At 44.5% G+C, this 27,453-nt stretch overlaps 1 protein-coding gene across 2 annotated transcripts in view; it reads right to left on the bottom strand.

Annotated features, from left to right (window-relative positions):
- ARFGEF2 (ARF guanine nucleotide exchange factor 2) overlaps positions 1-27,453 on the bottom strand; it is a 629,301-nt gene that overhangs the window by 442,556 nt on the left and 159,292 nt on the right. For both annotated transcript variants that reach the window (XM_085619427.1, XM_085619428.1), the window contains exons 7-8: positions 22,046-22,135; positions 2,059-2,207 (exon numbers count right to left, since the gene is read on the bottom strand). In XM_085619427.1, coding sequence (XP_085475553.1) covers positions 2,059-2,207; positions 22,046-22,135 — 239 coding nt within the window. The remainder of the gene's footprint in view (positions 1-2,058; positions 2,208-22,045; positions 22,136-27,453) is intronic.

Genomic DNA, 27,453 nt, shown 5'->3' with positions numbered 1-27,453 from the left:
ATTTTAAGGGTTCAATCATAAGAAGGTGCACAACATTTAACCGCTTAATAGTCTTTAGTATGCCCTGATCACAGTGTGACAATACTAAATTACGGAGCTTTTTCTGCTAATCATGTCTCTCTTGTACCAACAGGTAACCTACTAGGAACGAAAACAGTAGTTTGGTACGTAAGACATGCAGGAATGATTGTGTGACAAAGCTACAATAAGTATATATACAAGTAGAGGAATGGTTTATATAAACCAAGAGATTACGGTGGGATCGGCAATAGATCCGGATGAAAGCCAAGAGACGCTTCAAGGCATGGGTATATTGGCTAGAGCATGAGGACCCAGAGAAGCTAGCGATACCAATTCTCATATATTGCATCTCCGACAGTTTAATATGATCATGGTGTTCTCCTAATGAATCAATATCAGAGCACTTTAGACAATTTAAGATTTAGGATCTCCCTGAATATCATACAGCTCCCTTGGTGTTTAAGGTTAAGCCCATCCAGATACCTAAATGACTACATGATAAAGCTTTCCCTAGTAACCCTAGTGGGCAAGCTCCGGATAAAAATCCTAGGGCTGCTCTTCACAGTGAACATTAGAGAGAGAGAGAGAAAAAACAGTAATAGTGGGTCCTCTTGTTTTGATTTTTTGCATGAAAATGGGAAGTCAATGTGACCCTCTTAAACACTTCTCACTCCCTCATTGTGAATATGGACTCAATGTCTGAAAGGAAGCTTTTTTCTATTCTCGTTATTCAATAATGCTATAAAGAAATGTTAACAGTAAATACAACCCTTTATAACTTTACCCTTGGTCAATCTGTACACAATTCTACAATATCCAAGTTGGATAAACATATTTTGGTATTGGAAAGTTTCGTTCAGATTCTTCATACAAAGATTCAATCAATCTAAAATGTGTTAATGGCAAATTACAGCACCAATATGCTCCAGTGAAGACAGGTATGGGGTGAGTGGAAATACAGAGACACACGCTGCACTCTGGGACACAATGTGGTAGTTGTGGGGATAGCACAGAAAGAGCATATCCCAGCCCCTGGATAGACCGCAAGTCACACCACTCAATGTGTGTACACTTGCCAGTAGTCCTTATGCTCTTTCCCTGTTTCTGTGAGCAGATAATATCGTCCTAACAAGACAGGGAGGAATGAGACAAGCTGGGTCTGGGTAGAGGGAGCCAAAGGATGGGCGTAGACCTGCAATGAGCAGAACAGTACAGGGACACAGTGGGCACAATAGCACATAGAGGTGGCGGGGAAAGGGAACAGAGGATTAACAACCTCCAGCAATAGATGGACTCTGAATTACTGTCAGTCTGTGATGCTATGGAGTCTAGTGGTACAACTTCCAGCCAGAGCAAGCCCGTACTTGGTATCACAACTAGTTACCATTGAAAACTCGTGAAAACCATCTCCATAAAGTTAATCAATGCACGCTCCTCAACATTGAATGGCAACTTCACTTGATCTACATGCATGGCAAAGAAGCACTTCTCTGCCAGTGATGGAATTTGAGCAATTTTGTGACTATTTAACCAGTTACTTCCAGTCGACTTGTCCATGTCATGAAAGACACTTCCTATATCCACCACCTACGAGCACTAAAGCATCCTTATGGCCATAACACGGCAAAACACACATGAACTGCTGGTGTTGGCATAGCAAGTTTGTTGCTTCTGAATCCATCTGTGATTGGGCTATATTTTGACAAACCCAATCTGTGATTGGGCTATATTTTGACAAACCCAATCTATAACAATTTGAATAATAAACACATGATTAGGGACTCCCTCCCTACAGCTTTTCTACTTCTTGCTAATCAGCACAGACATTCTAGAATGAAACTTCTGTGTATGTACTTAAAATACTTCATACAGATTTGTCAAAACAGGGTAAGGTCAAATGGTACAAAATGCAGTAACGTAATCAGAACAAGCAAATCTATATAAAAATTGTTTCGTTTTAAACTTTTTTCTTAAAAGTTGCACTAAATGTAGTTTAAAAAGTATTTAAAAAATGTTTAAGAAAAATTATTGTCCTACCAAATTATCAGTTGATGATACAGATTGCCCATCATCTGCTAATCCATTGGCCTGAAAACTCTCCACAACACCAGTATGCGATATGTCGCCAGCTTCTGATTCCAAGTTTTTTTTCACAGTTTCCGGTACAAAATGTTTTTCTTCCGATTCTTAAAAATATTTAAAAAAAACATTACTTGATTGTTCATTGTAATATCTATTTTATTCATGTAGAGCAATTTGGGGTGACAGATTTCTTCACGTAAAGGGCTGAATGACTGAGGTATACAGGTTAAGTAGATAACACATAAATAAGAATCCTACAAAAAAAAAAAATAGTACAGTAGAAAAACAGGCACTATTCAGATGAGAGTTCAATTGGGATACAGTTACATAAAGGTAAGGAGTCCATTGGTAATGGTCAGTTCCCGACAAAGTAGACACGTTTGCTTATCTCAAAGAGCCCTCCATGGGTCTTATTTTGTTACAGAGTTGCACCCAAAAGAATTCTACACCCATCTGCTAATAAGGAATATGCTACTTACCAGTATGCATCTGTTCTTGGCATGTAGAGCTGCAGATCTATACACTGTGCATAGATCGCCATCTGGTGTTGGGCCCGGATGTTTGCAGTTTGTTTTTCCTCTTGGAAAGTCTTTGGAAGTCACGAGGTCGGTGACTCCTCCTTTGGTTCGTACTGCGCATGGGCTTTGGCTCCATCTTTTTTTCCGCCATCGGGCTCGGATGTAATACTTCGCGCTCCGGTTCCGAACTTTTCCAGTTCAACGATCGACGCAAAATCCTCGCTCATCGAGATTCTTCAGATAAATAAATCATCTTAATCACCTTCCCTTCGGCACTTCTTCGATTCCGGCCGTCGACGGCGGCCTTCGGGCCTATCCCGGCTCCGATCTCGGCTGATGAAGAACTCCCTTCAAGAAGAGCCCTCGATGTGGGTCCAAATTCCCCCACACCGATCTTCATGAGGTGTGCAACCTCTCCCTCTCCCCTGAACACGAGGTTCGAGACTGTCCCGCCTGCAAGTCTTTTAGATCGAAAAAGACTATTCGAGATCGAAGGGCCAGACGCAACATGGCGCATTCCTCGACCTCCGCTCCAGTCGACATCTTCATGGACGACGTCGAAGCTCCGGGACAGCAGAACATCGAAGAAGATGACGACGATCTCGTCAGCGCTTCCGAGGCCGACGAATCAGATGTGGAGGACATCACCCCGGCGCAGAGGGTCGCGAGTACTATACCCCCTCCCACACCGATACCCAAAAAGGCTTCGGTCACGCCTTCGCCTTCGAGCCAAGGCAAGACCAAGGACACTGCTTCTAACACCCCACCTTCAGGCCCGGTGAAGAAGCCAAATAAGCCTTCCGGCGGCTCGAGCCAGCCTTCCAACGGTGCCGAAAAACACCCTTCGGCACCGAAGAAAAAGTCGGCCTCCACCTCCACACCGAGCCCAGCAAAGCCCTCTGTGTCGAAACCCGCTCTCTCGGTGCCGACCAAACATCATAAGGCCCTCGGCACTGACACTCCCGTGCCGAAGCCTCTCTCGGCACCGACACTCCCGTGCCGAAGCCTCTCTCGGCACGAACCAAAGGAGGAGTCACCGACCTCGTGACTTCCAAAGACTTTCCAAGAGGAAAAACAAACTGCAAACATCCGGGCCCAACACCAGATGGCGATCTATGCACAGTGTATAATCTGCAGCTCATATGCCTCAAACATATCATTTATAAATAACATTTGTGCTAGTTTACTTAAGTTAAAGAGGACTGAGTGCTACACTAATCGGCACTGCATGCATGCACATGAGAGTACATACCGAAAAATGACTGCATAATAGACTGGCTGACATACCCACATTAGGATGAGTAAGAAAGGAGCCAAATCTTTAAAGCTTGTTTGTACGGAGAGGTAAACCTAGAACATTCAGACAGCAATCCAGCAGCCCACACACGTAAGTGAGCATGGAAAAGTACAATAATGATTCAATTATCTACACAGTAATAAAATAAAAGCCTGAAAACATTTAACTAAGACACACACACTAGTTCACAATAATTTCAGAAACACATGGTTTACAATGTTTTATCCATGGATGCATTATAACTTGGAGTGTTTTGACTAAGCAAAGCCTTGGTTTGTTAGGTAAGTGAGGGAAAGAGACATCAGAAGTCAATTGAATGCTGAGCACCCCAGGATATCATTACTGTCAAAAACTATGAATCTAGTCAATATTGACTAATAGATAGCTGTTCTTATTACATCTGTTCAGACATGAATTAAGAATTTCATAAATCTCTGATGGAACTATGTGTGCCGACCCTGCACTAGAAAAGTTCTCTGGAGAGCAAGGATGGCCTATGATGAAGCATGACACCCAAGGGTGTGTGAGACCATACCTTTCAATTTTTTTAATTGGCTTCCTGAGTATAACAGTGATATTGATTTACTAAGGGTTCTCTCTTGACAAACAAAAGAAAATTGTAGTTCGGTCTTCAGAAAACAAGGAAAACATCTTGCTGATTACTGTAGTGTGTCTCATTTGTCTTGTGGTGTTTGGGTGACATCTAGGATGAGTCTGGTGGCAGTGTTTTGGGAGGTTTAGAGTGTTCGAGTGAGTTGGTTAGAGGTACCAACGTACAGTGCATTGCCGTAGTAGAGTCTGCTGATGGTGAGGGCCTGGGCAACCATGCATTTGGTGTGCACCGGGAGCCATTTGAAGATCTTGAGAAGCATTCTGAGGATGTGACTGAGGATGCGATCACAGCGTTGACCTGTTTGTTCATCGTGAGTTTGTCATGAAGGATAACAGAGAGGTTTTCAGCAAGGTCTGAGGGGGTGGGCATGATACCCAGGACGGGTGGCCACCAGGAGTCATCCTAGGGGCAAAGATCAGTATTATCTGCTTTGTCCGTGTTGAGTTTGAGGCAGTTATCTTGTATCCAGCTAGCCACGTTGGACATGCATGCTGTCAAGTTGGTCCTGGTTGTGTTGATTGCGTCTGTGATGGAGAGGATGAGCTGAGTGTCGAAGGAGACAAATTTGGTGCCGTGGGTTCTTATGATGTGGGCGAGAGGTGCCATGTAAACATTGAACAGGATTGGGCTGAGGACAGAGCCCTAGGAGACTCCGCAGAGGACCTTCTTATGTTCGGAGGTGAAAGTGGAGTCTGGCTTGCTGTGTCCTGTTGGAGAGAAAGGAGGCCATCCAACTGAGGGTGATCCCATTGAATTCCTGAGTCATGGAGTCTAGAGATGATGGTGCCATGGGAGACTGTGTCAAACACCACCTAGTAGCCGAGCAGGATAAGAGAGGCAGTTTCTCCTCCATCCATGGTAGGCCAAACGTCTGTTGCTGCCAGGAGGGCGGTTTTCTGCTGTGGTTGATGGGAAACCCTGACTGGGAATAGTCCAGGAGGTGGTGCTGTTAAAGAAGGGCGGGCTGTTTGTAGATCTCTTTCTCCAGGAATTTGTCCAGGAAGGGTTGGAGCGAGATGGGCCTGTAGTTGTTGAGATCTTTCGGGTTGGCTGAGTGTGTCTTCAGGAAAGCTGTGAAAGCTGCGTGTTTCCAGCTGCGGGAAATTTCGCTTATGATGGAGGAGTTGATGATGGTGGTGAGGTTGGCGCTGATCAGTGTGCTTCCCAGATTGTACATCTGGTGAGAGCAGGGGCCTGAGGGGGACCCAGAGTGGATGTTCTGCATGATTCTGGTCAGTCATCTGTGGTGAGAGGGCTCTAGTTCGTTAGGAGGTGAGTGCTCCTGGTGGTGATGGAGGAGTTGCTTGATGATGTCCTCTATGGTGGGTTGGTGTGCGAAGTTAGTGTAGATTTTGAATATTTTGTTGTGGAAAAAGTCAGAAAGGTCGTCACAGAGATTCTGTGAGGGGATGATGGTGTTGGAGGCTGCTGTTGGGTTGGTGAATTCTTTGATGACGTTGAAGAGTTCTTTGCCAAAGTTGGAGCAGGATTAGAGTCTGAGCAAGAGGGCCGCATTCCTGGCTTCTTTGATCTGTACGCGAGTGCGGATTTGTAGGAGTTTCTGGAGGTGCTGTCTCAGCCGGTTCTCCACCTTCTTTCTAGTTGTTTCCAAAAGTGCTTGAAGTCTCTTAGGTCTTCCATGTACCAGCATGCTTGCACCACAGTCTGAGATCCAATTGTTGAAGATGGATAGGTGGTTCTGTATGTCGCCTGAGAGGATCTGCTGGTTAGATCTGAGGCTGTAGGTCCAGTCTGCTTCTGTTGTGTTGTTCAGTTGCATCTGAAGTTCATGGTTGGTTTTGGATTGCCGGGGTGGTATGGGGTGCGTTGATAAGGAAGAGTGCGACTGACTGAGGTGGCTGAAGGTAATTTTGTTGCTGGCTGTGAAGACTGGGTCTCGCGTGTCCCCGATGATGTGAGTTGGGCATTGTACGAGTGGCATGATTCCAATGTTGTTGAGGTTCTCTAGGAGGTCGATGGCATTGCGGTCCATATGGTCATCGAGATGAATGTTGAGGTCGCACAGCAGGAGTAAGTTGTTGGATCTAATGGCAATGGAAGTGACGAAGTCAATGAGGAGCTTGCTGAAGGAGGTGCGGGGTCCTGGCAGTCGAGAGGCAAGGTTGCCTGAGATGGACATGAAGTGGCTGAGATGGTGTTCCATGAGCATGGCTGGTTCGCCCATAGAGGAAGTGCAAGTGATGGTGTCTTTGTGGATGATTGCGAAGCCTCCTCTAGGTTTGTGGAACCTGTCACGGTGGATGATCTTGTAGCCAGGTGGGATCGCCACATTGATCAATGGCGATGGGGGATGGTGGCCTGAGCCTGGTTTTGTCGAGAAAGAGAATGTCTGGGGAATGTGTGCTGATGAGATTCCAGACCTCGTGGTGTGTTTTTTAGAGGGATCTGGTGTTGAAGAGCATGCAGGCAATGCAGTGCGATGTTTGTGTGGAGGGTGGCATGGGAGAGATGCTGCAAGAGAAATGGCAGGGAGCGCATGAGAAAGGTCCAGCCGTACGATGCGGTATGGAGCAGTGGCAGTGGTTGTGACAGCGTCTGGTGTTGAGTGGTAGCATGTCAGTGTACGTGTAGTGTGGCGGTTGGACAGACCAATGACCGTGACACTGCACACGGTTCAGGCACAGACGGGAGTAGACAGACTTGCCTTTGGTGCGCCAGCGGTGGTCACACAGCAGCTGCCATTAGGTAGGTCCTAAGTGGGGGAGGAGCGCGCGCACGGGGGAAGCCGCAGCAGAAGGCATGCTGGAGAGCAGATAAGGGGAAGGTGGAGAAAGGGCAGGATGTGTGAGGGGGGTCCTTGCAGAGAGAGGAGAAGCGGGAGAGACAAGAGGAGCAGGAGCAGAAGGGCAACAAATACGAGTACAAAGGTTGGGAAAGAGCACAAAAATGTGCAGAGAAGACTGAGCAATGGAACAGGAACAAAAGACAAATGGCCAGGCCCTGCAGCCAAACCCCCAGCTTCACTGGCCGAAGGTTGTGCGGAGTGTGGGGTTGGGCCCCAAGAGAGCCCGTAGCTTTTATATCGATTGGACTAAGGAGCCCTACTTTTTGGGAATTTCTCTTATCATAAGAAATGGGATGTAGTCCACAAATGGGCCTGTATAAAAGTGAGCTATGCCTTGGTCTAAATGGAGCCTCCTGAGGGCCTTGGAGCTCATTCTACCAGAGCATTGGCCAGGGGTTCTCCAGTGCTGGGCATCAGACAGGTGGCTACATGGGTATCCTTTTACACCTTCACCAGGCAATACTGCCTTGGTTCTCAGGTCCATAGGGAGGGCCAGTTTGTCCCGTCAGTCCTGCAAGATTTTCTGTTTGACGTCCACTCCTCAGACTCTCCACATTTTGTGAGGTACTGAAGAAAATAAGGTTAAAGTAATTTTATAGTTGGGGGAAACGTTCTGTAACAACGTAACATTTGAAACACTAAAAAACACTGAAATTCACCAGTTATAGTAATCTCAAGTAACTATGACTTGTGCCATACTCCAAACGAGGAAATTACAGTACCGGACAGGCTTTTGGGGGCTGCTCAGAATCTTCTTTGGGCTTTGAACGGACGCCCGGTTCCCCTGCCGCTGCCGCCTCGCGCCACCTGAGGCTGCCGCAGGGTAGGACCGCAAGCCCCAGCATTCCCCTCAGCCCCGCCCACTCACGCTGGACGACGCGCCCGGAGGCGCTATATCTTCAGAGGCTCCCTCGGTGGAGCGGGGGGAAAACGCTCCAAACGAGGAAATTACAGTACCTGACAGGCTTTTGGGGGCTGCTCAGAATCTTCTTTGGGCTTTGAACGGACGCCCGGTTCCCCTGCCGCTGCCGCCTCGCGCCACCTGAGGCTGCCGCAGGGTAGGACCGCAAGCCCCAGCATTCCCCTCAGCCCCGCCCACTCACGCTGGACGACGCGCCCGGAGGCGCTATATCTTCAGAGGCTCCCTCGGTGGAGCGGGGGGAAAACGCTCCAAACGAGGAAATTACAGTACCTGACAGGCTTTTGGGGGCTGCTCAGAATCTTCTTTGGGCTTTGAACGGACGCCCGGTTCCCCTGCCGCTGCCGCCTCGCGCCACCCGAGGCTGCCGCAGGGTAGGACCGCAAGCCCCAGCATTCCCCTCAGCCCCGCCCACTCACGCTGGACGACGCGCCCGGAGGCGCTATATCTTCAGAGGCTCCCTCGGTGGAGCGGGGGGAAAACGCTCCAAACGAGGAAATTACAGTACCTGACAGGCTTTTGGGGGCTGCTCAGAATCTTCTTTGGGCTTTGAACGGACGCCCGGTTCCCCTGCCGCTGCCGCCTCGCGCCACCTGAGGCTGCCGCAGGGTAGGACCGCAAGCCCCAGCATTCCCCTCAGCCCCGCCCACTCACGCTGGACGACGCGCCCGGAGGCGCTATATCTTCAGAGGCTCCCTCCGCGTCGCGGGATCGCGCGCGGGTCGGCGCCGGGAGAAGCCCGGGACAAGGGCGGGACCGTCTGTGGCCGTCAGGGGCCAAAGGAGGCCGGGCCGGGCCACATCCCTTTCATCCCTTTCGTCCAAAACATAACTTGTCCAGGAGGATGTCCTCTCCAGGACTTTGCAAATCGACTGCCAGGGAAGGGGGCTGTAATGCAGGGACATTGGACAAGTACTTTAAACCTACTAAAGATGACGTAGGTAAGGAAAAATCACTGGAGAAACGCAGGGTTGAGCGGCGGCGCTCCATTGATTCCTTGAAGAATACGCCCCTGCCAGAGATCATCCCGTATCCTATTACCCAAGAGGATGACACGCCCCCACCTAGCTTAAAATCTCTGACCCCTGAGGATTTTCCTCTCTTATTGCGGGACATCCCCACTTCCCCTGAGCTGACCTCTGGAAAACCCCCAGATATAACTCCTTCTGGGACTTGTCCTACTTTTGTTAATCTGGTCACCCAAATCCCACCCTCGTACGCTACCAAGAAGAGCAAGCCTAAACAAAGAGTTGAGGTAGAGCTGCACAAGCCCCCACCGAGTAAACGTAGTAAAAAGTCAACGGGGGGCAGGGGGAAAATCAAACCGACGCATTTAGATTTCGGTAAAAAACACACACTTGTACCCCAAACTGGGAGGGATAATAAGAACGCTCCCACTGCTCTTCTCTCAAAGGTCTCTAGTTCAACTAGAGCCCTTATTCTAAGCACCCCAGTGGCTGATACACCTAACCCTCTTACAGCTATAGGGAGCTTAGAATCGCTATTGCGTTCTCTTTTACAGCCCATTAGCGATAGTCTGATAAAAGTAGAGAGTAGGCTCACCTTATTGGAAACAGCTTTTACTAATTTGAACATCTTAGTTAGCAAGCAATCCAATAATATGGGACCCTATCCCCCCGCAGGAAACCTTACCAAAAAGGGAAGTACGAAGGGTAACAATAAAGTCTCCCCTCAGAGAGTGACTACTGCCCCTCCTCTACAACCATTAATGGCTGTTTCAGACCATGTACCGCGCTGCAACGTACCCAATAGGCCCAGAGAGACACTAAATTCTGCCTCTCAAAGTTCCCATTTGGGGATTATTGACGGCAACTTAGAAGCTGGTGGTATCTCTCTACCATCTCCGGGTCGGCTGGCCCCAAGTCCACGGAGACCAGACCTGCCACCAGAGGCTAATAGTCTAACGGTGGTCTTAGCAGGTGCCCCCCGCTTAAGACTAGGGGAGAACGAGGATTACCAATCACTAAAACATAAGGTCATTAAATGGCTGAATTGGAATCGACCCCTACCGTCCCATTTTAATAATGAGATTATTATGGTAAGAAGGGTCTCCTGGTTAGGTAAAACTAGGAAATCTATAATAGGGGACTGCATCCTGACAAGCTTTAAGGATCCGGGCACTGTGCGGCATATTTGTAAAGGAATAAACAGGTCATTGGATTCTACTATCCAGACCATGCCAGTATCCTTTTTCTTCCCCCCTACCCATATGCATCATACTCCGACATCAGATGAGTGGGTGAGGGTGGAACATAGACATAGACATAGGGATCATGCACAACGTCCAAACTTTCAGGTGCAAGACAGGCCCTACTTCCATTTCAATCATTTTAATCGTTTTAATTGCCTGAATGGCTTGGATGGGGTCGATTGACTCTCTAGTGATAAACCAATGGCTGTGGATTGTGGTGCCTGCAGTTCTCTTAAGCCACCTACCTTGACTGCTGTTGAATTGGATAGGCCACTGAACAATCGGGCTGTTTTGGATAATTTATCGGCCCATAATGTTACCAACGCTCTTGGAACTTCGACCGACACATCACTGGTGGAGAATATCTGTAGCAGGCCCTTTGATTTACCGACCCCTAGTGTTAGCATTACATTAGTATCCCCGATATTAGTGGGGCCTGGAACCACATTTTTCAATACTATCCCATTTCAACCTACGGTCACACAGCCTACTACTGACAAATCCCCAGCTGTATGTGAGGACGCAACATTAACGCCACAACCTAATTATAGGCAGACCACCAGTGTTAAACACCTAGGCAGGCAAAGTGGTTATGATCTGTCCATCCTTAGCTGGAATGTTGCAGGCATTGAATCAAGACTGTCTGACCCCCAGTGGGTCCAGCTATTGGATGGCAAAGATGTCATTATGTTTCAAGAGACTTGGGCTACAGGGAATGTGTACCTAGAGGGCTATCACTGTTTTAGTGTACCCGCCTCTAAGCCCGCCCATGGTCGAGCAATGGGAGGACTCTTTATAGGGATCAGAATATTGGCTGGTGGCACTTTTAAGGACCTATTATTGGGGAACCCAAATATCCAGGTGCTCGAATATAAACGAAAGACCTTGATTTATTTAATCAATTTTTATAATAATGATTTTAATTCGATACCAAATAGGAATTACGCAGCACTTTCTAATTTATTGGTACACCTTGATGCAAATATGAATATAGGCCCAGGCGAGAAGTCAGGGATCCTTATTGGGGGTGACTTTAATGCAAAAATCTTAAGTAAATACCAAGCAGAGGACAAAAGTTGCCCCGATCTAGCAGATCGCAGAGGTATTGAGCTTGTTAAGATTTTAAATGAACACATTCTTAGTAATGTTATGGAAACAAGCCAATCCCCAGGACTGACCCACGCCCCCACGTTTAGAGGGAGAGATTCAAAATCAACGATTGATTTTATTTTCACATCCCCCCATCTAACAGACTGTGTTACTGATTCAAATGTGGTAGAGACCCTATATGGAGATCATAATCCTCTTACAGTCACCTTGTATTTGGGCCCCAGCCCAATATATGCTAAATTCAATGGCGCTAGAGATATTACGCCATCGGGTGACGGTCTCCGTCTTAAATGGAGGAGAATTGACTGTGAAGCCCTACTTGACCGCGTAAAGAACGATCACCTAGCATTGGTAAACTCCTGTCTATCAATGGATGAGGATTGTCACAGAATAGTCGCCGATTTTGGGAAATTATGCGTGGCAATTAAAAATTATCTGTTAGTCCCTATACCCCCTGAGACGAAGGACCCTAGATGGTTCGATTCGGCTTGCTCTATGGCAAATAGGGAATTACGTAGGGCATTAACCACCAAACCAAGGAACACAGCGGAGGTACAAACAGCTAGGAAATTTTACAAACAAAAAATAGCTGAAAGGAAGGCGGCACTTTTGATGGAACAGTGGGAGTCCCTGGTTGATAGCGCCAATTTAAAGAGCAGCGGGCAATTTTGGCCCGCTGTTAGGAAAATGCGCGATATGGGTAAAAATGTATCCCCTATTGGCTGCAATATAACTGGCCCTACCTGGGAAGCCCACTTGCCACGAGCAAGTTCTCGAAGGCCATCAACTCAATACTGAGTCTCCCACGCCCTAAGAAATTAGGTGCAACCAGTGCTATTTTAAATTTTTTTAAATTACAGTGTGTTCCTGTTGCCACCTATGGGGCCGAAGTTTGGGCTACTGCTAAAAATCCCGGCATCCAACGAGAAGAGACACGTTTTTGCAGAAAAGTTTTGGGTGCCCCAATTTCGTCCTCTGAATTTATCTGCCACAAAGAGCTAAACCTCCCTTACGTTTGTGATTTCATCAGAAGCAGACCAGTTTTATTCTGGTTGAGAATTTGGAGGAATAATGCAGCCTCACTAACACAAGACATAATCAAAGACTGTCTTAAATGCGATCACGGTCTTTTAATCCCATGGTTAGCTGGAGTTTCAAAATCATTAAGCGCCGTGAATAAAGGTGATCTCTTTGTAGATCCCTCCAGTATTGGATGTCAAGACAAGGCAGAGGTCAGACAAGCACTATATGCACTTTATGAGGCAGAACGGTTGGAAAGGGAAACATTGAAAGCTACGGTTATTAGATATATCGAGAATGACCTGCCCAGGCAACCTCTCCCACTTTATCTTACTCTACCTATGACTAGCTGGGAGAGGTCTCTGTTATTTCGATTAAGGGCAGGTTCCATAAAATTTATGCTGGGTTTCCCTTTGGGTTACAATTTAATTATTGACCGCAACCCGTGCCCCTGTGATAGCACCAGTAAGCAGAATGAGTTACACTTTTTATTCTTTTGTAAATTTTACTTAAAATATATCAACTGGTTTTTAACACCCTATTTTAGGAAACACAGACCCCTTTCTCTTATGGAGTCTTGTCAAATGTTACTCTCCCTGGACTCTGAGGAACTGATTTTTCGTACTAGCGCCTTTTTAAGACTAATAATCCGTGTACGCAATATGATGGAAAATCACTGAAAGATTGTTGTTTTAGTTCCTCATAAAATTTTTAGAGATATTGTGTTGTGTATATTGTAATGATGAATTGTTTTTATGTCTGTACTTTTATGAATTCAAGTAATTCGAATAAAGGTCTTTTGAATTTGAATTGAATTGACTTGTGCCCTAAGGAGACTATAACTTGTGCCCTCGCCATGCACTACTAATTACCTCACATATTAAATCTTCTATGACATCATTGATAATATCACTGCAACATTTGTAATGAAATTATTGGTGCCAAACCTATGCATGACAGGGGCGCAAGTTATAGTTACCTCAGGGCACAAGTCACTTAAGATAACCATAACTGGTGAATTTCAGGTGAAACTTAACCTTTGGAGATATATATATATATATAGATATATTATCTACTGGCGGTCGCCAGTAGATAGTTATAGTTAGGACCGTGTTTCCATAGGAAATCCGCGACATTCTATTTGGAATAACTTTGGCGCCGGTTGACGAATCCTCGCAAAATTTTCAAAATAGGTGGGGCGCTCCGCTCTGCTCCTACCCTAAAAGTCTCGGGGTGATTCGTCAAGCGGGGGCCGAGAAAAAAGGGGGGTCTCAAAACGCGTTTTCCCCATGCATTTTTCCATAGGACCTTTAGTCGAAGGTACAGCCCGAACGGCTGAACAGAATTACTTGAAATTTGGCAGAGAGGTAGTCCTCAGGTCAGGGAAGTGCCTTTTGCAGGTCTGGTGTCAATCTGTTCAGTAGTTCCTGAGAACATCAAAAGTAAAATCATATACATATGTGGGCGGAGCCTAACCACACATCTCATCCTGAGATCTGATTGGCTGTCAGCACTTCATCCAAGAAGTGTTGGCAGCCATCTTGGGACCAATATACATGATAGCACCTCATTAAAAAGCATTGCAGTTAATGGAAGGTTTTAAGACTTTAGTTACATTATAAATCATTTGTTGATGGTACCATACTCATTTTAGGAATTGTGGTATGTTCTAAGGTGATTTCACCATGTGAAAAAGCCTTCTGCTGGGATATCATGATTGAGAGAAAAATATTTTCTCATGCTTTCCCACAGAGGTTTGGAAGGTGATCTATAAGCTAAACTGAGAGCTTATTTTCTGTAAATTCACATTATCTTTCTCAGTCATGTGAGAATGAAGTCTGACATTCACAGTAAAACATGTACATCCAACAAGGGCAGAGACTGTCAGTTGATTCCTTTGTGTTCTACTGCAGCTTCCCAGAGTGTTCCAAAGAACAACTAGAGCGCTAACAGTCCTACTTATGATAAACGTATGGCACACCTGAAGCCATCTTGCTTGGATTAAAGTGGTAACTCTTAAAACATTTAATTTAAAAAGGAACAAAATGAGGGGGTTCATTCTTCCATAAAAAGTATGATTAGTGCTGCAGAAAGAAAAATTAGGGCACATTTTGAGTGACTTCTCAAATCCTCTTCTATTTCATTAAAACATTCTGACATGCAGACTGAAAGATGCACTTTCAATACCAGCAGCAGTTTTCCCTGGTGAGCAGTAGCTTTACTACAGTGTTCTAATGAGCAAAAAGAGTGCTAACATTCTGAATTTATGGGAAATGTGTGACACATCTGAATGCCTTCTTGATGGAATCAAAGTAAAAAACTGAAAGTATTTCCTACTGAGGAGACTGCAGTAAATGAGGAAATTAGGAAACTTCATTACAAATAAATCTCCCAAGATGGCCACCAGAGACAAAAGAGCCCAAATGTAGCCCAAATATCACCCAGATGTAGCCCAAGTATAGCCCAATGACAGAATGTCCCAGAGTGTTCTTAAAAACAACTAGAGCGCTTACTGTCTTCATTATGACAAAAGTATGGTACACCTGAAGCCATCTTGATTGGAATAAACTGGTAACACTTAAAACATTTAATTTAAAAAGGAACACAATGAGGGGGTTCAGTTTGCCATAGAAATTATGATTAATGCTGAAGAAAGAAAATGAGGGCACATGTTGAGTGACTTCTCAAATCCTCTTCTATTTCATTAAAAAATTCTGACATGCAGACTGAAACATGCACTTTTAATACCAGGAGCAGACTTCCATGGTGAACAGTAGTTTTACTACAGTGATCTAATGAGCAACTAGAGTGCTAACATTCAGAATTTATGGCAAATGTGTGACATATCGGAATACCTTCATGATGGAATCAAAGTAAAAAACTGAAAGCATTTCCTACTGAGGAGACTGCAGTACATGAGGAAATTAGGAAACTTCATAACAAATAAATCTCCAAAGATGGCCACCGGAGACAAAAGAGCCCAAAAGTAGCCAAAAATAACCCAGATGTAGCCCAAATATAGCCCAATGACAGAAGTGTGCAAAACATTTATTATTTTGTGTTTTTGCAGTGTTATATAGTGCAGACTTGTCAGGTATTGGAGTGCTTTACATGAGCATTGGTTACATCACACAAGAACAAATTCATTTTGGTTGTAGACATGGGGAGACTAAGTGATTTGACCAGAATCACAGAATGTCAAGCTGAAGCAGAAACTCCAACCTGGTTCCCCAGTTGCAAAGTCTGCAGTCCTGGAAGTAACACCGCATCCTCTCCCCTAAGTTCAACATTTAATCAAGTGGTCAACTGGATAAAAAAACATAAAGATAACAAATAATTTAAAAGTGCTTTGTCGCTATTTGAAAACTCAGAAAATATGTCCTTATTTTAGTCTTTTACAGCACTAACCATAATTCTGATGCCAATAAGACCCTCTCATATATGTAATTTCTAAAGGAAATGCTCTAGGTATTACAGTTTTGATTACATCAAGATGACGTCAGGCGTTCCACACTTTTGTAATAAATATAGAATGTTAGCAATCTAGTTGTTCATTAGGATACTGTTGAGAGGCAGAGGCCAGGGGCACGGACTCTGAAAATTGAAGGCAGGTAGGAAGGTGCAAAGGCAACAATTTAACCACACTGAGCAGGCAGGAAGGGCCGTGGCAGCACAACAGACTATGGAGGGCAGTGGAAAGGGGGGCAGGGGCAACAAACCAACAATACAGGACTTGCAAGAGAGGCTGTGGGAATGTAATAGACCATTGTGGGCAGAAGGAAGAGGCAATGGTAGTACAACCATACATGCCAACAGACCCGATTCAGCCAGGAAACGTCCTTTGTGCAGGCCCCTGCACCCTCCTTCTTGCCCATCATAGCCATTGTGCTGCCACTAACCCTCCCACTTGCCATGCATGGTCTTCTGTGCTGCCATGGCCCCTCCCACCTTCCCTGTGTGGTCAGTTAGCTGCCCCTGACCCCCCTCCCACCTTCCCTCCATGGTCTGTGTGTATGCCATCACAGTCTCACTGTTGCTCTTCATGGTGTGTCTTGCTTCTAGTGCCCATCCTGCCTGACCTCCATGGCTATCTTGCTGCTCCTGCCCTGCCCCCTTGCCCCCAGCCCTCTGTTTACATGTGCAGACCCCTACTCCCTACCTCCTGGCTTGTCTGTTCCATTGTAATGCCCCTGAACCGTCCCTCCTGCCCTTTATGGTCTGTTATGCTGCAGCTTTCTCCCCTGTCTGTCCATTATGGTCAGCTAGCTACCATTGCCTCTTGCCCCTCTGTTCTCTGTTGTCTATGTGCATGGTCCTGTCCCCTCACTCTTGCTTTCTATGGATTGTTGTGCTGCACTCCCGTCCCGCATGCCCTGTGTGGTGTATTGTGCTGCTGCAAACCCTGATGCCTGCCCTGCAGGGTCAGTTTGGTGCACCTCTCCATGTCCCTCCTGTCCTCTGTTATCCAAGTCCATGGGACATCACTGATGACATCTCAAATGACATCACTGATGACATCACTGATGCTTCTTTCTGCATTTCTTTATTTTCTTTCTGTGCGTTTTTTCTTCTTTCTTCACATGTCCTATCTCTGTAGGCATAGTTAGAAATTAGCATTTAAAAAACCTTTGAAATTCACTGAAAAAACCATAGGTTGCAGGCACGTTATAGTTAGGAATTAGCTTTTAAAAAACCTTAAAAATTAACTGAAAAAACCATAGGTTTCAGGGGCGTTATAGTTAGTTGGACTTTTCACTCGTACAAAACCATTGAAATTCCCCCGTTATAGTTAGTTCAGCTAACTATAACTCGCGCGCCCACAATGCACTGCTGATGACGTCACATATTACATCACTCATGACATGGTCAGTGACATCACTCATGACATCACTGATGACATCTCAAATGACATCACTGATGACATCACTGATGGCATCATCCTTGTGATAGCGGGGCAGACCTCCTCTTCCCCTAATATAACCTTTGATACACACATTCAAAAATAGAAACTAAAATTTTCAAAACAATGGACATACCAATACCAGTTACAACAACCTATTCAGTAATTCTAAGATCCACATACACATCCACTCATTCACCAACAGTCCTATACAGTCACTCATACATGTGCTCACTCATCATATATACTCATACATCTATACATCCTGTTACACAACGCCACTTATACATAGAGTTACTCACAAAAATAGTCACTCATGCTAATAAAGAATTAAACATCCATTTACTTGCATATACAGTTATACACACACCACCACACTTACGTCTACAGAAACTTACACATACTTAGTCTTTTAAACAATCACTTATAGAAACACATACTTATTCATACAGGAACTCTTCCAATCTCTCACTCTTACATATACTCACTTATATACACCAATAGTCACATATACTAGATTAAAATATATGTAGTTACTCATAAAGACACTATTGAGACAGTCATTCACTCACTAACACACCCATGTACACACTCATCCACCCATACAGTCCTGCACACATGCTGTCTTCAACACATACAAACAGTGAGTCACTCATTCATGCACCTATGCACTACGTAATACCCCCACCGAACCATACAGACACTCAGACACTCATACCGATACTCAAAAAACCAACTAATAACCTATATAGGCACTCATGTAGCTCCTCACCAACCCATGAAGCCCCTTATACACAAAGTGAGAGACTGATACAGATATTTACATATTTAAACATTACTCACTAAGTCATGTATTCACTAAGATACACTTAATCAGTCAGTTATACAATCAATTTTTCAAAAACAAATCATCCATTTAGACACTTATATACCCATTTATTCTTCCATCGACCTTGACATATACATATATAAAACATATGTAATTTTCAGAAAAACACACATTCACTGGATGATGTCATCAGTGATGTAATTTGAGATGTCATCAGTGATGTCATGAGTGATGTCACTGACCGTGTCATGAGTGACGTAATATGTGACGTCATCAGCAGTGCATTGCGGGCGCGCGAGTTATAGTTAGCTGAACTAACTATAACGGGGGAATTTCAATGGTTTTGTACGAGTGAAAAGTCTAACTAACTATAACGCCCCTGAAACCTATGGTTTTTTCAGTTATATATATATATATATATATATATATATATATATATATATATATATATAATCTACTGGCGGTCGCCAGTAGATAGTTATAGTTAGGACCACGTTTCCATAGGAAATCCGCAACATTCTATTTTGAATAACTTTGGCGCCGGTTGACGAATCCTCGCGAATTTTTCAAAATAGGTGGGGCGCTACGCTCCGCTCCTACCCTGAAAGTCTCGGGGGGATTCGTCAAGCGGGGGCTGAGATAAAAGGGGGGTCCCAAAACGCGTTTTTCCCATGCATTTTTCCATACGACCTTTAGACACAGCTACAGCCCGAACGGCTGAACAGAATTACTTGAAATTTGGCAGAGAGGTAGTCCTCAGGTCAAGGAAGTGCCTTTTGTAGGTTTGGTGTAAATCTGTTCCGTAGATTCTGAGAAAATAGCCTTTAAATCAATATATATATCTGAGCCAGCTTACGGTGCGCTTACGGTGCGCTTACCGTACGCGTACGGTGACGTGCGCGAGCGAGATTCTGATTGGCCCTTAGATCTTAGTAAACATTCGAATCGGTCGAAACCAGGAAGCGGCGGCCGCCATTTTCTCTCTCGCACTCTGACAGGGGGTTGAAAAACAAAGCCCCAAAACATGTAAAGGGGCTGTTTAGACAGCTTCCAAGCACCTAGCCATGTCCAGGGAGTCCCCAACGATCCCCCAAGGGAAAAAAGGCAATTTTAATTTTTTCGAAAATTTCGCCGATTACGCTTACGGTAATAAATAAAAAAAATAAAAAAATAAAAAATATCCACATGCTCCCCACCCCGTGTGCAAAAGGTGCCAGAAGGGCACCTTTTGTACATGACTTAGTAGAGCAAAAACTTTACCTATCACAGCGATGGTCATCATATTTCCTCCATGTGCGCACGGTGCGCGAAGCTCATCGTGCGTCCATGGCCCATGTAGCGTAACGTGGGCACGCGGTGCGCGAAGCGCACCGTGCGCGCACGGAACGAACTGCGTTAAGTGGGCGCGCACGCCACAAATGGCGTAAAGTAACTTAGCATTTAAAAAAACGTACAAATTCACTGAAAAAACCATAGGTTTCACACACGTTATAGTTAGGAATTAGCATTTAAAAAACCTTGCAAATTCACTGAAAAAACCATAGGTTTCACACATGTTATAGTTAGCTGGCCATTTTACTGATAAAAAAACAATGAAATTCCCCCGTTATAGTTACTGTAGGCAACTATAACTCACGCGACCGTAATCCTCTGCGGATGACATATGTGTCTTTATGAAAAAAATATATTTGTAATATATGTATAGCTAAAATTTAATGGAAGAAGACATGGGCAAATAAGTGTCTAAATGCAGTATTAGCATCAGCAGAGGATTACGGTCGCGTGAGTTATAGTTGCCTACAGTAACTATAAAGGGGGAATTTCATTGTTTTTTTATCAGTAAAATGTCCAGCTAACTATAACATGTGTGAAACCTATGGTTTTTTCAGTGAATATATATATATATATATATATATATATATATATATATATATATATATATATATAATCTACTGGCGGTCGCCAGTAGATAGTTACAGTTACAACCTAGTTTCCATAGGAAATCTCAAAATTCTATTTTGAATAACTTTGGCGCCGGTTGACGAATCCTCGCGAAATTTTCAAAACAAATGGGGCGCTCCATTCAGCTCCTACCCTGAAAGGATCGGGGTGATTAGTCAAGCGGGGGCCGAGAAAAAGGGGGGTCCCAAAACGCGTTTTCCCCATGCATTTTTCCATAGGACCTTTAGTCGCAGCTACAGCCCGAACGGCTAAATCTGTTCAGTATTTCCTGAGAAAATAGCATTTAAAAGCATATCAATATCTATACGCGCGCACCATGCGCGCACTGTGCGCGCACCCTGCCGTGCGCAATTCTGATTGGTTGTTAGATGTCGGTAAACATTCGAATCGGTCGAAACCAGGAAGTGTCGGCCGCCATTTTGTCTCTCGCAGTCTGAGGGGGTGAAAAAAAAAGGTGGAGAAAGTGAAAAGGGGGCAGAGTGGACAGTTCCTGACCCCCTAGCCTTGGTCAGGGGGTCACAGAAGGACCTCCAAGGGAGAAAAAAACAATATATATATATATATATATATTTTTTTTTTTTAATCGCTCGGTGCGCGCAGCGCGCACGCACGGCACGCACTGCGAACCGTGGGTGCTCGGTGCGCGAAGCGCATTGAGCGCCCACTGCGCGCGCACGGTGCGCGCACGGTGAAAAACCTGAAAAAAAAAAATGTTCATAAATACATAACTTAGCATTTAAAAAAACGTACAAATTCACTGAAAAATCCATAGGTTTCACACACGTTATAGTTACGAATTAGCATTTAAAAAACCTTGCAAATTCACCTAAAAAACCATAGGTTTCACACATGTTATAGTTAGCTGGACATTTCACTCGTAAAAAACCAATGAAATTCCCCCGTTATAGTTAGTGCAGGCAACTAGAACTCACGCGACCGCAATCCTCTGCTGATGACGTCAGATATTACATCACTGATGACATATGTGTCTTTATGAAAAATAAATATTTGTAATATATGTATAGCTAAAGATTAATGGAAGAAGACATGGGTAAATAAGTGTCTAAATACAGTGATGTAATATCTGACGTCATCAGCAGAGGATTGCGGTCGCGTGAGTTATAGTTGCCTGCACTAACTATAACGGGGGAATTTCATTGGTTTTTTACGAGTGAAATGTCCAGCTAACTATAACATGTGTGAAACCTATGGTTTTTTAGGTGAATATATATATATATATATATATATATATATATATAGATATATATAGATATATATTTCCTCAAATGTCCTGTTAACAGTGGGAGCACTTTTCAGTCGGTGCCCGCGTCGAGACCAGGACAAGGTCTCGCACTGTTCATTTTCCACAAAAATAATGGCGCGGCACTCCTCTTGATGATGAGATGTTATTTATTTAAATTGTGTCTTTCTCAAAGAAAGACACGATTTAAATAAATAACATCTCATCATCAAGAGGAGTGCAGCGCCATTATTTTTGTGGAAAATACATATATATATATATATATACACACACACACATACTGTAATATGTTTGTGATAAAAGTGTTTTTCTCATGTTAACTTCCCTATACTGTGGTAAAACTCGAATTTGACCTCTGCACTATAGTAATAAACAAATGAAAGCACCTTTATAAGTACAATTGCTCTAAACATTTATTTTCACTGCCATTGAATTGGCATATATTTTAGTGTATTAATAGAAACATAGCACCATATTCGAAGATGATCTGGCTACCTTTAATTGCTGATGCAACTACCTCTTCCAAAATATATTCAACAGCTTCCAGGGATCCTTCATTCTCTTCAACAGTTACTCCTTCATGTTCTATTTATGAAAAAAATATGATTCAAAGTTACAACAAAAGTGAGTATTGCAAATAGAATTCATATTTTCAATCACAGCTCTTCCTATAAAATAGTGAAATGAAGTTTTAACATATAAATGTATATTGAATAATTATCACCCAAAATGACAGCACAGTTAAAAATGCTATGTTGGTATAATAGCTCCAGTCTAGGAGCTGCTGATGGTACTGCATTTAAATTTTACTATTTTACCAATGTTTACGCACCAACATCTGATAATACGAAAATTTAATAGACAAACCACAATTTATAATTAATAGTTTTGAATCATTCACTGGCGTGGGATAGAGTGAAAAACTAAAGAAGTAATTTAGAATCAAGATATGTTATTGCCGGAGATTCCATGATTCTGGTTCATTGTCATCGAGCAATTCAAACTATTTCATGAACACATGTCCTCTAAGAAAAAGACTAAACTAACCATACATTAATTTATCACTATGGAGTCCTTACTGCCTTTTGCATGCCACCCAGTTTTCTAAATTGTTTTTAACTCCTGTCTCTTTTCACTTTTTGTCTTACTGGACATACTGATTTGGTGACTCAAAAATGACAAATTTAAAGTTAGGGTAATTTTGAACCTATGAAGCATAGGATATTTATAAATTAATGTAATCTAATGTGCATCGCTTTCCTTCACCTGGAAATACAGTTCAATATTTTAAGAAGACTAAAACATCATTTTCGCACAGAACCAGGAGAGGCATTTCATTACAGATAATGACAAGCAATAAATAAGTTACTTGCATTTAATTAGTTCTCTAGCAGTGGTATCTTTCATAGATTCACATGTTTGAACTAATTCCAGTTATCGAGCTGGGAGTTCTAGGTTATGCTCAAACACCCCCATCGTACCAGAATGTCGTCTGACAAAAATATGGGGTCCTAAATAAGGTTTCCAAAAATTTAGCCCCATTGGAGTTAACAATGCAAACCCTACACACAATGCAACAATATGTTTGTGTATTAGTGTCATATTTAGACAAGACAATATTTTTATTGATATGCTAATGAAGAACAAGAAATAAGGCCTGAAAGATCCAGAGAGACAGCCATTTTGTTAGTCTAACAGTCTCAGACAGAAAGACCCAAACGTTATAAGGAGAAATCGATCTTCCCCACCACTTCCCCAGAGGGAATTATACCTCCATTTCGTAGCACAAGGAAGATAGGATACACAGCACTTGTGAGCCTCAGATAAGGAGGGTGGTGGGCGGCATGTGAATCTAATACAGAAACCAATGCTGGAAAATTGTAGTTACAGACAAGTAACTATTTTTTCCTCACCAGCCTTAGATCTTTCATAGATTCATGTGCTTCAATCAGAGTAGTTAATAAATTATAAACAAATTAAATCAGAAGAACATTTTAGTAATATTTTTATACATAGGTTAAAAACAATTGACAAAAGCCACATATTTATTCCTCCCGCGTCTTGGAAAGCACAACTGTAAGCATCTTATAATCATCAGAGTTCTAGTATGTTGATAAGCAGTTGCTCCTCTTGGTGTGACCAGTATCTTCAAGTACTATAAATGGGCATCCCAGCTCTCCATAGATGCATGTGTCAATGTGGTGGCTCCTGTAGAAAGGGTCTGTAATGTTGGTCTTTGTTTCACTGGGATTTGAGGACTGGTTCCATTATCATCTTGTTCAACATGATGAGAATTTTGTATTGCAGCAACTGGAGGTGGCACGGTTTAGTTGTACCGGACAACAACCAGGACATATCTGTGTTCTGTGAAAGCCTTCTAGTCTGGCATCCAGTACAATTCCTCCTGGCACCCGGGCCCTGTGGGGAAGAGTGGTGGTACAAGGTAACCAGTGCTAGTAAGAAGTGTATGTGTATCCTTTTACGTGATTCGAGAGCTTCCTCTTTTTCTTAACAGTTGTAAATTTGAGGAGGTCTATTTTGTGGGTAATTTGTCTGGCAGTAGTAAAACAGCTGCTGCGATTGTTATGGCTAGAATGTTCTACAAAACAAAGATATACCTCTTCATTTGACTCCATGAAGAGACACTTGATGTAAAACTGTAAGACCATTAGGGATCTAGGTGTGTCAGTGTATCTAGTTATTTACATTCAGTATTTTTTTTCTGGTGGATACTCTTATCCAACCACACATTTCTGACCTTTTTAACTCCTCCAGATGCTAGACAGGATCTGGAAACTTCTTAATAATTGTTCTTACTTGCCAATAGGTGATGCCACCTGACTCCAAGTTGACTTAATCCTGCCTCTTGAAGTGACTGTGCGAAGCCATATATAGGGGCTTTCCATGCGTGCTAACATCAGTTTACAATGAAGCATTCCACACCCTTGGACATAGGACGTCAGTAACATATTAAGAACCATGACCGTGTGCACAATCTAACAATGAACCTTGTTAATGCCTAGTGGTGCACTCAACAGAATGTTGATGAGGGTGGATCAGTAAGGAATCTGTAGTTAGAGAGAATACACAGAGGATTACCAATAGTAACTAACATGTTCTTCTTATGGCTACTTCTAGAGCGGATTCCTCAACTCCTTTTGAATAGATGCTTAAGCAGTACCTCACAAAATGTGGAGAGTCTGAGGAGTGGACGTCAAACAGAAAATCTTGCAGGACTGACCGGACAAACTGGCCCTCCCTATGGACCTGAGAACCAAGGCAGTATTGCTTGGTGAAGGTGTAAAAGGATACCCATGTAGCCACCCGTCTGATGCCCAGCACTGGGGAACCCCTGGCCAATGCTAAGGTAGAATGAGCTCCAAAGCCCTCAGGAGGCTCCATTAAGGCCAAGGCATAGCTCACTTTTATACAGAGCAATCTGCCTGGATAAGGCACATTTCTGGACTACATCCCATTTCTTATGATAAGAGAAATTCCCAAAAAGTTGGACACCCACTCAGAGCTCCTTAATCCAATCGATATAAAAGCTACGGGCTCTGTTGGGGCCCAACTGGTGCAACCTCCCCACCACAGAAGTAGGTGGCTGGGAGAAGAAAGCAGGGGGTGTGATGAACTGCCTACATGGAGAGGTTATACCACCTTTGGCAGAAAGGATATGTGTCTGATTCACCAGCTTGATGTGGAGTCCAGATTCCGCCGGAGAGCAGAGTCCTCTGATCTCCAACTCTCCCAGATGGTCACACCGGATCTCCAGCTCTCCCAGATGGCCCCCCCATCCCAAAAGCGAGGCAACTATCACTACTGTGAGAACTGGGCGGGGAGGGAGAGGGGTAGGCCAATGACCCAATCACTGTTCGTCAGCAACCACTGCAGATCCGTGCAGTTCCCTCCAAGATCTGGACCACGTCAGAGAGATTACCCTGATGCTGCGCCCAATGGAACTTCCGGTCCCACTGCAGAGCCTGCATATGCCACCTGGCATGTGTCACTAGCATGATGCAGGATGCCATGAGGCTCTGCAGTCTCAGAGTCATTCTTACCGAAATACAGGATAGAGGTTGAAACATTGGTATCATAGCCTCAATATCCTGAACTCGCCAGTCAGGAGGATAAGCCCGAAACTGCACTGTGTACAGAATGGCTCAGATGAAAGGGAGCGTTTGAGAGGAAGTCAGGTGTGACAGTAGTGGCCACTTGTATTTCTAAGTGGTGTGGTGGGGGCAGGGGGAACACCCCCCCCCCCCCATAAAAAAGGAACTATTAATAAAGAAAATAAGACTTACCGGCTCTGACGGCCGCTGCATTTCTATTGATCCTCGGGCCCCATCCAGGAATTGCTGGACACTGCGCAGGTTCCCAGCTCCCAATCCCAGCGCTGCTCACATGCTGGGAATACCATTCCAATAGGATTGGTAGGAGCGCCTCGGTTCAGTGCTCGGACAGACTGGGATCCTGTGTTGCTCTCTCTACCAAACTGTACGAAACAGCTTGGGTGGAGAAAGGCCAAGTGCGCATGACCATGGTGGGCCGGCCAAACCGTCATGCACACTTTGCAGCGCCAACCTCCTCCTCCCCACCCCCGTCCTTCCTGGTGCTGCAGCGCCAGTTTTGGCCCTCCCTTGGCTTGCAACCTGCAGGGCTAAAAATTAAAATTAAAATACCTTTTTTTATTATCACTTTATTTTTGTCCTTTGCGGGCTTTAAATAGGGGGTGGAGGGGGGATTGACGCTCCTCTGTCATAATGGAGCATCCGCCCCTTAGTTGTGACTTCGGCACATTCATAGTGAACACCATTGAATGCAGAAGGTTCGCTGTAGTCTGGAGGTGGGAGACAACAGCCTGGGGCGAGCTCACCAGTTGTCGAGATTAGGGAAGACTTGTCACCCTTTATCTACACACATGAGCTGCAACCACCGCCATCACCACCATCACCTTCGTGAGAGGCCCAAGGACTTTGCCATAGCCCATGAGTCCTAAAGAGCTGCAGCACCATGTCTGCCTTGTCGGGTGCCATAAAAGTGCATGTTCATGAGCGAGGCTTGGACATCCCCTGAAAAGCCAGATGTTCTCAGCCCGGCGTGGCGTCTCACAGCCACCGTCTATGAAATTGATCTGCCCAGCGAGTCGGTCGTGTCTAAACCACATTGAATGGTGAACTTTGCTGCATCTTTCCCAACTGACACTTCTTGGGAAAGGATGGCTTAGGCTTCCTCCAGGACCTGTGGCAGCACTTGCGCAACTGTTTCCCACAGAGTGTGGGAATAATGGCCCAATAAGCATGCAGTGTTCACGGATCACAATGCAAGCCGGGCAGAAGAAAACATTTTCTAGCCCCAACTATCCAGCCTCTTGGATTTCCTATCCGGGGGAGCAGAAGTTAATGCACCATGGGACTTAGATGCCTGGAATACCAAGCTCTCTGGAGTAGCTTGGGTAGTAAGGAAATTTGGGTCGCCTGGAGAAGGGCGGTGGTGGGTGGCAATCATTCTATTGATACCAATCCATTTCCTCATCAGGCTGGTCTTCTAAAAGGGTCAGGCAATCTTCTCCCACTCCTAGACCTTCAGAATAAAGCTCAGCATACGACATAGGACCTGGAAGGGCCATTGTCACCGGAATCGACGTTGGTCGTCAAGGTACCAGCTCCGGGTCCTTGGGGATCAGAATGGGGCTCACGTTGCCAGTGGGCGCCAGGGAGGGTCGTAATGGCACGACTGGCGCTATTCCGGATCAATTCCCTGATCCACAGGGGCCCATTGATGTCGGGGTTGTAGCCACTGGCAAGGATCCAGAATGGACCCCCTCTGAACCCACGAGGCCCAAAGGCTTGCTGGTGGGGTCAGGCCGTCCGAAAAGGAGGTACATGGCTTCATAAATTCCC

The sequence above is a fragment of the Triturus cristatus genome, chromosome 7 (genome assembly GCF_964204655.1).
Source record: "Triturus cristatus chromosome 7, aTriCri1.1, whole genome shotgun sequence".
Taxonomy (NCBI): Eukaryota; Metazoa; Chordata; class Amphibia; order Caudata; family Salamandridae; genus Triturus; species Triturus cristatus.
This window is presented reverse-complemented; position numbering and strand designations above follow the sequence as displayed.